The 13,186-nt window shown below is 61.7% G+C and overlaps 1 protein-coding gene across 1 annotated transcript; it reads right to left on the bottom strand.

Moving 5' to 3' along the window:
- Nucleotides 1-694: 694 nt before the first annotated feature.
- On the bottom strand, nt 695-12,579 carry LOC128898484 (SPARC-like protein 1; the record flags this gene model as incomplete). Its single annotated transcript, XM_054172673.1, has 6 exons — nt 695-845; nt 2,468-2,616; nt 4,535-4,680; nt 7,344-7,480; nt 9,863-9,983; nt 12,469-12,579. Coding segments are annotated over 6 exons (693 nt in total), but the record flags the coding sequence as incomplete, so codon positions are not given.
- Nucleotides 12,580-13,186: the final 607 nt, after the last annotated feature.

The following is a 13,186-nucleotide window of genomic DNA, read 5'->3' as shown; positions in this document are numbered from 1 at the left end:
TCCCTGAGGCAATGTCACAGGTCACAGAGTCACAGAGCTGGCAGGGCTGGCAGGGACCCCAAGGCTCAGCCAGCCCCAGCCCCCTGCCCTGGGCAGGGACACCTCACACCACAGCAGGTTGCTCACAGCCACCTCCAGCCTGGCTGCAAACACCTCCAGCCAGGAGGCTTCCACCACCTCCCTGGGCAGCCTGGGCCAGGCTCTCACCACCCTCCTGGCCAACAACTTCTTCCTCACAGCCAATCTCCAGCTCCCCACTTCTACTTCTGCTCCAGCCCCCCCACTCCTAGCCCTCCCTCACCCCCTCCAAAGTCCCTCCCCCCTCCTGATCCTTCCCTTGGAGCTTCCACTGAGCTGTTGCCTTGGTACCCTTCTGTTCTTTGCCCAGGTTCTGACAAGCCTTCACCCATCCAAGGAGTTTTTTATTTCAGCTGAGGCTCCTAAGCAGGCTCTTACAGGGGAAATCAAGGGGACAGGGCCTGGGTCCAGGTAGTTTTCTTCAGCATCAGGCAAAATCCACACTACAGCTCTACTGCAAGGGCTCTGTGCACAGCTCAGCCCCCAGGGCACTGCTGAGGGCTGCTGCAGAGGCACCCTGGGCAGGTATGTTGGGCAGGCAGTGCTTGTGCAGCCCTCCCCCCCTCGAAGGAGGTCAATTTTGGGGGCTGTGATGGAAGGGAGAACTTCCCTCCCCTTGGGGCCACTGCTGCAGGGCCCCTCAGGCCACCTTGCTCTTGATAAACTCTGAGGCTGTGGCTTCCAGCAGCCAAGAGGAGTCCTGAGCCCCAGCAGGGGCAGGGCTGCCATGAGGCAGGCTCAGAACAGGAGGCTTTCATTGATGTCTTCTGCAACACAGAGGAGAGAAGAGAGTTAGAGACAGCTGAGGGCTGAGAGCCCTTCCTGTGCTGAGCCCCTGCCAAGCTGCTCCCCAAGTGCCAGAAGCCTCCTGGCAGCATCACCTCACCCATGGCAGTAACCAGGCAGAGATGCAGAGAGGGAGCAGGGTTAGAAGGGACCCCAAAGATCATCCAGTTCCAAACTCGCCCTCCCCCCAGCCCCAGCTTGCTCAGGGCCTCATCCAGCCTGGCCCTGACCCCCCCCCCAGGCAGGAGGCAGCCACAGCCTCCCTGGGCAGCCTGTGCCAGAGTCTCCCCAGCCTCACTCTCAAGGATCTCTTCCTCCTCTCCACTCTCAGTCTCTCCTCTCCTAGCTCCAAGCCATTGTTCCTCAGCCTGGCACTGCCAGCCCTTGGCCAGAGTCCCTCCCCAGCTCTCCTGGAGAGCTGAATAGAGCAAGGCAAAAGGTGCAGAGAACCACAGAGAGCTCTGGGCTGGAAGGGAGCTGCAGAGCCCCTGCAGGCCAAGCCCCTGCCCTCAGCAGGGACATCCTCCCCTGCAGCAGCTTGCCCAGAGCCCTCTCCAGCCTCCCCTGCAAGCTCTCCAGCCATGGGGCCACAACCACCTCCCTGGGCAACCTCTTGCAGGCTTCCAGCAGCCTCCTGGGGCACAACTTGTTCCTCACATCCAAGCTCCAGCTGCTCTGCTCTCATCTCAACCCATTGCCCCTGGGGCTGTCCCTGCAGCCCTTTGGCAGCAGTCCCTCTGCAGCCTGCTTGCAGCCCCTGCAGGGACTGGCAGCTGCTCTGGGCTCTGCCTGCAGCCTTCTCTTCTGCAGGCTCAACACCCCCAGCTCCCTCAGCCTGTCCCCAGGGCAGAGCTGCTCCAAGCCCCTCAGCATCTTGCTGGCCTCCTCTGGAGCCTCTCCCTCAGCTCCAGCTCCCTCCTGTGTTGGGGGCTCCAGAGCTGGCTCCAGTGTGCTGACAGCATTTGTGTGGCATAGAGAGTCACAGAATCATGGAATAGTTTGGGTTGGGAAAGGCCTCCAGGCTCCCCCAGCCCAACCTCCAACCCAACCCCACCATGGCCACCAAACCCTGGCCCCAGGTGCCATGGCCACAGCTTGCTGCAACCCCTCCAGCCATGGGGACTCCACCACCTCCCTGGGCAGCCTCTGCCAGCCCTGACCACTCTGGCAGGAAAGAAATTGTTCCTCCTCTCCAACCTAAGCCTTTCAGGCCATTGCCTCTCCTCTTACCACTTGAGACTAGGGAGCAGAGCCCAACCCCCACCTGGCTCCAGGCTCCTCTCAGGGAGCTGCAGAGAGCAGCCTGCTGTGGTGTGAGGTCCCTGCCCATGGCAGGGGGTTGGGGCTGGCTGAGCCTGGAGCTCTCTTCCATCCTTAACAATTCTATGACTCTATGAAACCACCTCCTAGACTTTTCCTCCTGGGCAAGATGCCTTTTTCCCCCCTCCCTTCATAAACCTTTTGCCCCCTTGGCAGCCTTCCCTTTCCTGTCCCACTCCCCACCACGAGCTCCTGGCTCCAGTGCCCTTCCCTGCCTGTTCTGGCCCCAACAGGAGCATCCTCTCCCACTCCAGCCTGCCCCTCCCAGGCCTTGCAGGGTTACCTTCCTTGATGCCAAAGCAGAGGCACCACTCCTGCAGGGCAATCAGCTTGTCCTGGTCCCCATCACACTCCTGGAAGAAGCGAGTGATGCAGTGCTCCATGGGAACCAGGGAGGCCCTCAGGGGAGCCAGCTCTGAGTGGCTTAACAGCCTGCAACAAAGAGCAGCTCTGCAGAGCTCTGCTTCACCTCCCAGCTCCCCTCAGCCACCCCCAGCACCAAAGAGAGTTTCAGCTCCCAGCTCCCCTCAGCCACCCCCAGCACCAAAGAGAGTTTCAGCTTCCAGCTCCCCTCAGCCACCCCCAGCACCAAAGAGAGTTTCAGCTCCCAGCTCCCCTCAGCCACCCCCAGCACCAAAGAGAGTTTCAGCTCCCAGCTCCCCTCAGCCACCCCCAGCACCAAAGAGAGTTTCAGCTCCCAGCTCCTCTCAGCCACCCCCAGCACCAAAGAGAGTTTCACCTCCCAGCTCCCCTCAGCCACCCCCAGCACCAAAGAGAGTTTCAGCTCCCAGCTCCCCTCAGCCACCAGCAGCACCAAAGAGAGTTTCAGCTCCCAGCTCCCCTCAGCCACCACCAGCAGCATCACCAAAGGGTTTCAGCTGCTAGAAGAGGGAAGAAGGAAGCTGCTGTTGCCCAGGGATCAGGACTGGGCCCAGCCTGGTTCCACCTCTTCATTCCCCTCCTGGCTGAGGGCACTGAGTGCTCCCTCAGCAAGTTCCTGATGGCAGCAAACTGGGGGGGGAGGGTGGCTGAGCCCCCTCAGGCTGTGCTGCCATCCCAGCAGGGCTGCACAGGCTGAGGGCTGGGGGAAGGCAAAGCTCAGGAAGGTCAATCAGGAGCAGTGCAGGGTCCTGCCCCTGGGGGGGAGGCACAGCAGGCCCCAGGACAGGTTAGAGGCTGCCCTGCTGCAGAGCAGCTCCAGGGAGAAAGACCTTGGGGTGCTGCTGGGCAGCAAGGTCTGCAGGGCACAGCAAAGGGCCCTGGGGGCCAAGAGAGCCAATGGGGGCCTGGGGAGCAGCAGGAAGAGTGTGGCCAGCAGGGCTGGGGAGGTTCTGCTCCCCCTCTGCTCTGCTCTGCCCTGCTGAGCCCACAGCTGCAATCCTGTGCCCAGCTCTGGGCTCCCCAGGTGCAGAGAGACAGAGAGCTGCTGGGGAGAGCCCAAGGGAGAGCCAGGAGGAGGAGTTGGGGACCTGAGCATCTCCCCTGTGGAGAGAGGCTGAGAGCCCTGGGGGTGGTTAGCCTGGAGAGGAGAAGGCTGAGAGGGAGCTGATCAATGCCTCTCAAGAGCTGAGGGCTGGGGGGCAAGGGGAGGAGGCCAAGCTCTGTTGGGTGGTGCTCAGCAGTAAGTCAAAGAGCAGTGGACACAGAGTGGAGCAGAGAAGGTTTCAGCTGAGCAGGAGGAGAAACTTCTTTGGTGTGAGGCTGCTGGAACCTGGAGCAGGCTGCCCAGGGAGGTTGTGGAGTCTCTGCTCTGGAGCCTTTCCAAACCCACCTGGATGGATTTTCTCATCTCCAGTAGCTGAAGGGGCTCCAAGAGAGCTGGGGAGGAGCTTTGCACAAGGGCTGGGAGTGCCAGGGTCAGGCTCTCTGCTCTGCTCTGCTCAGCCCCCACCTGTAGCACTGCCTCCAGCTCTGGGCCCCCCAGCACAAGGACCTGGAACTGCTGGAGAGGCTCCAGAGGAGGCCACAGAGATGCTGAGAGGCTGCAGAAGCTCCCCTGTGGGGCCAGGCTGGGAGAGTTGGGGCTGTGCAGCCTGGAGAGGAGAAGGCTCCAGGCAGAGCTCAGACCTGAAGGGCTGCAGGAGAGCTGGGGAGGGAGCTGGAACAAGGGCTGGGAGTGCCAGGCTGAGGAACAATGGCTTGGAGCTGGGAGAGGAGAGATTGAGACTGGAGAGGAGGAAGAAATTGTTGGGAGTGAGTGAAGATGTAGTCAGAGAGAGGCTCCAGTCCCCTCAGCACCTTTGTGGCCCCCATCAGCACAGGGCCTGGCCCTGGGGGTCCAATCCTTCAAGTGGCTTGGAGAAGCAAAGCAGAGCAGCCCTGCAGCCCCCCCAGGTGTGAGTGCTGGTACCTGTCAGCAGGGTGCAGGTCGAGCTGGTGGAACTGCCAGTGCACAGGGTACACATACAGCTGGTAGTGCTGCTCAAAGTCAGGCAGGAGCAGCTCCAGGGCCTGGGCTCCAGCCCCAAGGTGCTGCTCCTGGAAGAGCTTTTGGACCTGCACACAAGAGACTTTGGTTGGATTGGAGTGGAGTGGATTGGGTTGGAGTGGATTGGGTTGGGGTGGGGTGGGGTGGGTTGGGGTGGGGTGGGTTGGACTGGAGTGGGTTGGATTGGATTGGATTGGAGTGGATTGGAGTGGGGTGGAGTGGGTTGGGGTGGAGTGGGTTGGCTTGGGGTGGAGTGGATTGGGTCAGGTTGGAGTGGGTTGGGTTGGATTGGAGTGGGTTGGGTCGGGTTGGAGTGGGTTGGGTTGGAGTGGGTTGGATTGGGTTGGATTGGAGTGGGTTGGGTCGGGTTGGAGTGGGTTGGGTTGGATTGGGTTGGAGTGGATTAGGTTGGTTTGGAGTGGATTGGGTTGGGTTGGAGTGGATTGGGTTGGGTTGGAGTGGGTTGGGTCAGGTTGGGTTGGAGTGGATTGGATTGGGTTGGAGTGGGTTGGGTCGGGTTGGAGTGGGTTGGGTTGGATTGGGTTGGAGTGGATTGGAGTGGGTTGGGTTGGAGTGGATTGGGTTGGAGTGGATTAGGTTGGAGTGGGTTGGGTTGGAGTGGGTTGGGTTGGGTTGGGGTGGAGTGGGTTGGGTCAGGTTGGAGTGGATTGGGTTGGAGTGGAGTGGGTTGGAGTGGATTGGAGTGGGTTGGGTTGGAGTGGATTGGGTTGGAGTGGATTGGGTTGGAGTGGATTGGAGTGGGTTGGGTTGGAGTGGATTGGAGTGGGTTGGGTTGGAGTGGGTTGCAGTGGAGTGGGTTGGGTTGGAGTGGAGTGGGTTGGGTCGGGTTGGAGTGGGTTGGGTCGGGTTGGAGTGGGTTGGAGTGGGTTGGGTTGGATTGGGTTGGAGTGGATTGGATTGGGTTGGAGTGGAGTGGAGTGGGTTGGGTTGGGTTGGAGTGGGTTGGGTTGGATTGGGTTGGAGTGGATTGGATTGGGTTGGAGTGGATTGGGTTGGGTTGGAGTGGAGTGGGTTGGGTTGGGTTGGAGTGGGTTGGGTCAGGTTGGAGTGGATTGGGTTGGAGTGGAGTGGGTTGGAGTGGAGTGGGTTGGAGTGGATTGGGTTGGAGTGGAGTGGGTTGGAGTGGATTGGAGTGGGTTGGGTTGGAGTGGATTGGGTTGGAGTGGGTTGCAGTGGAGTGGGTCGGATTGGAGTGGATTGGGTTGCAGTGGATTGGGTTGGAGTGGAGTGGAGTGGAGTGGATTGGGTCGGAGTGGAGTGGATTGGGTTGGGTCGGGTTGGAGTGGGGTGGATTGGAGTGGATTGGAGTGGAGTGGGTTGGAGTGGATTGGAGTGGAGTGGGTTGGAGTGGGTTGGAGTGGAGTGGATTTGATAGAATCAGAGAGTCACAGAACTGTCAGGGCTGGAGCTCATCCAGCTCCAGCCCCCTGCCATGGGCAGGGCCACCTCCCCCCCAGCCCCAGCTTGCTCAGGGCCTCATCCACCCTGGCCTTGAACCCCCCCAGGCAGGAGGCAGCCACAGCCTCCCTGGGCAGCCTGTGCCAGAGTCTCCCCAGCCTCACTGCCAACCATTTCTTCCTCCTCTCCACTCTCAGTCTCTCCTCTCCCAGCTCAAAGCCATTGTTCCTCAGCCTGGCACTCCCAGCCCTTGGCCAGAGTCCCTCCCCAGCTCTCCTGGAGCCCTTCAGGTACTGGAAGCTGCTCTGAGGTCTCCCTGGAGCCTTCTCTTCTCCAGGCTGCACAGCCCCAGCTCTCCCAGCCCCAACCCCTGCAGGTCAGGCTGGGAGCAGCAGCTCCATGAGCTGCCAGGTCAGAGACACTGCAGCAGGAGGCACCTTCAGCTGTGACCATTCTCTGGTGCTGCAGGAGGAGGCTTCCCTCTTGCAGGTGGCTGCCTCCTGCTCTTGGTTTCCTTTGTTTCCCACTGGAGATGGACATTTGGCTGCCCCAGGGAAACTCCCTGATTTCCTGTGCAGAGCTCCTCTGGGAGCCCAGGGCTGACTGAGCAGGGGATGGGAGCTGTGGCTCCAGCATCCTCCTTTACCTGCAGGGCCAAAGCTCACATCCTGCCTCTTGGCTGGCAGTGCCCTGGCCCCTGGGGTGCTCATTGCTGTGTAGACTCCAGCCCTGACCTTTCTTGGTCAACACCTTTGCTGGTGCCATGGCACTGGGGCAGGCTCAGCACCAGGCTGGGTGCTGACACTCTGGAGGGAAGGATCCATCCAGGGGGCCCTGGGCAGGCTGCAGAGCTGGCCCCAAAGCAACCTCCTGAAGCTCAACCAGGCCAAGGGCAAGGTCCTGACCTTGGGTCAGGGCAATCCCAGGCTCTAGCCAAGGAAGTGCTGCTGAGCATCTTCTTGGTGCAGGGGCAGTGGGCTGGGGACAGCCTCAGCAGCTTGCCAGGGACACCAGGCTGGAGGGAAGGATCCATCCAGGGCAGGCTGCAGAGCTGGCCCCAAGGCAACCTTCTGAAGCTCAACAAGGCCAAGGGCAAGGTCCTGCAGCTGGCCTGGGGCAATCCCTCCCCTCCTTCCTCCAGCCTAAACCTAGCCCGATCCTGTCACAATCCACTCCCTCTCCTCCTGGCGCTCCCAGCCCTCGTCCCAAGCCCCTCCCCAGCTCTCCTGGAGCCCCTTCAGGCAGTGGAACTCCAACCCTTTCGTTTCTCCCGCTCCTAAGCGCAGGGTGGTCCCCGCAGGGGGCTGCCGACCTGGCTCCTCTGCCTCTCGGTCAGCAGCGCGGCGCTGCCCTGCTCCCGGCGGTGGTACTGCAGCAGGATGTTCCTCAGCCAGTCTCGCATCCGCAGCGGGAACTGCGCTGCCTCCGAGGCGCTGCAGGGGGGAATGGCTGCGCCCCGGCAGGGAGCCCTGCTGAGCAGCCAGCCCAGAGCAGCGCAGAGCAGCCAGGGAGCTGCAGGCTCAGCCAGCCCCAGCCCCCTGCCCTGGGCAGGGACACCTCACACCACAGCAGGTTGCTCACAGCCACCTCCAGCCTGGCTGCAAACACCTCCAGCCAGGAGGCTTCCACCACCTCCCTGGGCAGCCTGGGCCAGGCTCTCACCACCCTCCTGGGCAGCAACTTCTTCCTCACAGCCAAGCTCCAGCTCCCCACTTCTACTTCTGCTCCAGCCCCCCCAGTCCTGTCCCTCCCTCACCCCCCAGAGCAGAGGGGCAGGATCCTCTCCCTCCACCTCTGGCAATGGGCACTGGCAGCCCAGAAAGCTCAGCTCAGCTGCCCTTGGCCTTCTGGGCTGCCAGTGCCCATTGCTGGCTCTCTGTCCCAGGCCTGATTCCTGCCCCCCTCAGAGGTGTCCCAGACCCCTATCCCTCCCTCACCCCCTCCAAAGTCCCTCCCCAGCTCTCTTGCAGCCCCCTGCAGCTCCTGCAAGGCCACCAGAAGGTCTCCTGGGAGCCTTCTCCTCTGCAGCCTGCACAACCCCAGCTCTCTCAGGCTGTGCTCAGAGCAGCTCCAGCCCTCTGCTCCTCCTCCTGGCCCTGCTCTGGACACCTTCTTCCACCACCTCCCTGGGCAGCCTGTGCCAGGCTCTCACCACCCTCATGGGGAAGAAGAGTAGGAGCAGGAGCAGGAGCACCAGATCAGGTTGCTCCCCTCCAGGGATGAGGCTTCCCTGGGCAGCCTGTGCCAGAGTCTCCCCAGCCTCACTCTCAAGGATCTCTTCCTCCTCTCCACTCTCAGTCTCTCCTCTCCCAGCTCCAAGCCATTGTTCCTCACCCTGCACTCCCAGCCCTTGTCCACAGTCCCTCCCCAGCTCTCCTGGAGCCCCTGTGCCAGTCTCTCACCACCCTCACAGGGAACAACTTCTTCCTCACATCCAATCTCAATCTCCACACTTCTGCTCCATCCCCCTCAGCACCACAGCTCTGCCTCCCTGAAACCCCTCCAGGGATGAGCATCCAACCCCCTCCCTGGGCAGCCTGGGCCAGGCTTGCAGAACCCTTTCAAGTCAAAACTGTTCTACTAACCTCCAACCTAACCCTCCCCTGGCACCGTTTCAGGCCATTGCCTCTCCTCCTAGCACCTGAGCCTAGGGAGCAGAGCCCAACCCCCCCTGGCTGCAGCCTCCTCTCAGGGAGCTGCAGAGAGCAAGGAGGTCTCCCTCAGCCTCCTCTGCTCCACACTCCCCACCCCCAGCTCCCTCAGCTGCTCCTCCCCAGCCCTCTTCCCCAGACCCTTCCCCACCTTTCCTGCCCTTCCCTGGACCTGCTCCAGCCCATGGCAGTGGAAGAGCTTGGGAACCACTTCTGACTCTTACATCCTGACTCCTCCATCAGGCATCTGAGTAGGGTTTGGGGGTGGGGGGGATGTTTTTTGGGTATGTTTTTGAGGTTGGTTGCTTCTTTTTCTGTCTCTTGGCATTTTGAGTCCTTTCCTGGCTGCCAATCCTGGATTTCTGCCCAAGCTATGGGGGAAGGAAACCCAAACCCAACACAACCTCTCCAACTGCCATGGCAACAGGAGCAGGGAGGGGGGAAGAGAGGCTTGGCAACAAATTGCTGCAAGCACAGGCACAGGAGGGGGGCCTGGAGGAGCCAGCTGCTTCATAGCCTGATTTAGAGGGGGGGGGGGGGAAAAGAGACTTTATAGACAGGGTTAGGATTTGAAGGCCTTAGAGAATCCCAGAGGCACAGAGCTGGCAGGGCTGGAAGGGAGCTCCAGGCTCAGCCAGCCCCAGCCCCCTGCCCTGGGCAGGGACACCTCACACCACAGCAGGTTGCTCACAGCCACCTCCAGCCTGGCTGCAAACACCTCCAGCCAGGAGGCTTCCACCACCTCCCTGGGCAGCCTGTGCCAGGCTCTCACCACCCTCCTGGCCAACAACTTCTTCCTCACAGCCAATCTCCAGCTCCCCACTTCTACTTCTGCTCCAGCCCCCCCACTCCTAGCCCTCCCTCACCCCCTCCAAAGTCCCTCCCCAGCTCTCTTGCAGCCCCCTGCAGCTCCTGGGAGGCCACCAGAAGGTCTCCTGGGAGCCTTCTCCTCTGCAGCCTGCACAACCCCAACTCTCTCAGGCTGTGCTCAGAGCAGAGCAGCTCATGGGGAACAACTTCTTCCTGACAGCCAAGCTGCATCTCCTCACTTCTAGTTCTGCTCCATTGCCCTTCAGGAAGTCTTAAGGGAAGGAGAGCAGAGGAGGAAAGCAGCAAACTCAACTCCAGCTCCTGGCTCTTCCTCCCTGGCTGAAAGCCTCCCAGCCAAGCCCAGGCTCACCTTTGCAGGAGCCCATGTAGTCCAGGTGCAGCTGGTGTCCCAGCTTGGTGCCTTCCAGCTGGCATTTGGTGCCAAAGAGCTGGCATGTCCCGGGGTAAGTCTTGTTATCAGTGCCACACACCTAGAGCAGGGAGGGAGAAACAAGGCCACCCCCACCCAACCCCCCCACCAAGGGGCTGAGAACAGCTCTGGGCTCTCTGTGGCACCTAAAGGTTAACCTCCTGAGTGCACACAGGGAGGCCACCAAGAGGGTGGAACCTTGGGGTTGAAACAGAGAGTGCCAGGGGCTGGGAGGGAGCTGCAGAGCTCATCCAGCCCAAGCCCTGCCAGAGCAGGGCACCCAGGGCAGGGCACCCAGAACACAGCCAGGGGGGGTTGGAACATCTCCAGAGCAGGAGGCTCCACAACCCCCCTGGGCAGCCTGCTCCAGGCCTCTGGCACCCTCCCAGGGAAAGAATTCTCCTCCTGTGCCCATGGCACTGCCTCTGGCTCAGCTTCCACCCCTGCCCCTGGGGCTGGCACTGGGCAGCCCCCAGCAGAGCCTGGCTCCAGCCCCTGGGCACTGCCCCTGCACAGCTTCCTCCCCAGCACTGAGCTCCCCCTCAGGCTCCTCCTCTGCAAGCTGCAGAGCCCTCAGCTCCCTCAGGCTCTGCTGGGGAGGAAGATGTTCCCCTGGCTGCAGCAGCTCTGTGCCTCTGGGCTGGGCTCTCTGCAGCAGCTCCCTGAGCTCCTGCTGGAGCTGAGGGGCCCAGAGCTGGAGCCAAGATTGCAGCTGTGGCCTCAGCAGGGCAGAGCAGAGGGGCAGCAGAACCTCTCTGACCTCCTCCCCACAGCCCTCCTGCTGCAGCCCAGGCTGCCCTTGGCCTCCTTGGCCCCCACAGCACATTGCTGGCTCCTGGGCACCTCCCACCCCCAGCCCCCCCAGGGCCTTTGCCCCTGCCCTGCTCTGCAGCAGCTCAGTCCCCAACCTGCTCTGCTCCCTGGGGTTGTTCTTCCCCAGCTGCCAGCCTCTGCCCTTGCCCCTCTTGGGCTTCTTTCCACCTCTCCCTGCCCAGCTCTCCTCCTGGGGAGGTTTTGAGGTGCCTACCTAAGGACTCCTCTGTGCTTACACCTGCAGCATCCAGAGACTTGGGTTTCCTGCTGTGTGCTGGCAACAGCATCTCTGAGGAGGCACAGGACCACTGCTCTGGGTACCTGCCAGTGCTCAGTGCATGCTTTAGAGCACCAAAGGGGTGAATGTGATCCCTGAGAGACTGAGGGAGAGGAACACAGCTCCAGGTGCCCACAGAAGTGGGGAATTGGTTAGGCTGGAAAAGTTCTTTAACACAACACTGCCCAGGCTGGGGCTGAGCCATGGCCTCAGCACCACAGCTCTGCCTCCCTGAAACCCCTCCAGGGATGAGCATCCAACCCCCTCCCTGGACAGCCTGGGCCAGGCTGGCAGAACCCTTGCAGGGAAGAAGTTTCTTCTCCTCTCCAACCTGAGCCTCCCCTGGGGCAGCCTGAGGCCATTGCCTCTCCTCCTGGCCCTTGTTCCTGGGGAGCAGAGCCCAACCCCCCCTGGCTGCAGCCTCCTCTCAGGGAGCTGCAGAGAGCAAGGAGGTCTCCCTCAGCCTCCTCTGCTCCACACTCCCCACCCCCAGCTCCCTCAGCTGCTCCTCCCCAGCCCTCTTCCCCAGACCCTTCCCCACCTTTCCTGCCCTTCCCTGGCCCTGCTCCAGCTCCTCAAGCTCCTTCTGGCAGCCAGGAGCCCAAAGCTGAGCCCAGCCCTCAAGCTGTGGCCTCCCCAGTGCTGAGCCCAGGGGCACAATCCCTGCCCTGCTCCTGCTGCCCACACCACTGCTGCTCCAGCCCAGGCTGCTGCTGCCCTCCTTGCCCCCCTGCCCACCCCCTGCCTCCTCTCCAGCTGCTGGCTGTTGATCAACATCCTCAGGTCCTTTCCTGCTGCCAAGCTCTCCTCAGTGAGTCTGGGTCCTTTGCACTGCTTTTACAGCTGCTGGAGTCACCCAAACCACTCTCCTGCTTTTTAGGGCAGTTCAGGAGGGACAGGGAGCTGCTGCAGAGAGGCCAAGGCAGGCTGCAAGGCTGCTGAAGGGACTGCAGCACTGCCTGGGGAGGAGAGGCTGAGAGCCCTGGGGGTGCTGAGTGTGGAGAGCAGAAGGCTGAGAGGGAGCTGAGCAATGGCTCTCAGGAGCTGAGGGCTGGGGGGCAGGAAGGGAGGCACAGGGACAGCCTCTGCTCACTGTGCCCTGGCACAGGCCAAGGGGCAAGGGATGGAAAGTGCAGCCCAGGAGCTTCCAGCTCAGCATCAGGAGCAACTTCTTGGCTGGGAGGCTGCCAGAGGCCTGGAGCAGGCTGCCCAGAGAGGTTGTGGAGTCTCCTTCTGTGGAGCCTCTGCAGCCCTGGCTGGCTGTGTTCTGTGTGCCCTGGGCTGGATCCTCTGCTCCTGCTCTGCCAGGGGCTGCCACTGGAAGCTCTCCAGGGGTCCCTTCCAACCCCCAGCACCCTGGGAGCTGTGAAGGGCTCTGGAGTCCCAGCAGGGGAAGGTCCTCTCTGGGAAACATCTCGGCTCTCTTTCCCCCACCCTGTCTGGGTGAGATACTCACATGCTCATAGTCCTTGGTGGGAGGACAAGCAGCAGGGTCCTGGCAGATGCAGGCTGCTGTCCCTTCCTTGCCCACCTGGCAGACTCTCCCTGTCTTGCAGTGGAAGTTCCTGCAGGGATCTAGAGACCAGAGCAAGAAGGAAGGGAGGGTTAGAGGGGCAGGGACAGAGCCAGCTGCTTCTGGCAGCCCAAGCAGAGCACAGCCCAAGGGCTCCTCAGGGAGTGCTTTTGGGCAGCTGGTTCAATGCAGCTGAGCAGAGCAAGGCAAAAGGTGCAGAGAGTCACAGAGAGCTCTGGGCTGGAAGGGAGCTGCAGAGCTCCTCCAGTCACAGTCTCACAGAGTCACCAAGGCTGGGAGAGACCTCAAAGATCAGCAAGTCCAGCCTGGCACCACAGACCTCATGGCTAACCCATGGCACCAAGTGCCCTGCTGATGGACTCCATCCCCTGCTCCAGATCATCAATGAAGATATTGATCAGGCTGGGGCCCAGCCCTGCTCCCTGGGGCACAGCACTGGTGCCTGGCTGCCAGCTGGCTGTGGCACCATTCACCACCACTCTCTGGGCTCAGCCTCCAGCCAGTTCCTCACCCAGCTCAGAGCTGCTGTCCCAGCCAGGGGCTGACAGCTTGGCCAGGAGCTTGCTGGGGGGGATGGAGGCAAAGGCCTTGCTGGAGCCCAGGCAGACTCCATCCACAGCCTGCCCCACATCCATCAGTC

Source organism: Dryobates pubescens, chromosome 24 (genome assembly GCF_014839835.1).
Source record: "Dryobates pubescens isolate bDryPub1 chromosome 24, bDryPub1.pri, whole genome shotgun sequence".
NCBI lineage: Eukaryota > Metazoa > Chordata > Aves > Piciformes > Picidae > Dryobates > Dryobates pubescens.
Note: the sequence above shows the minus strand (reverse complement) of the source record. Positions and strands in the feature narration are given on the sequence as shown.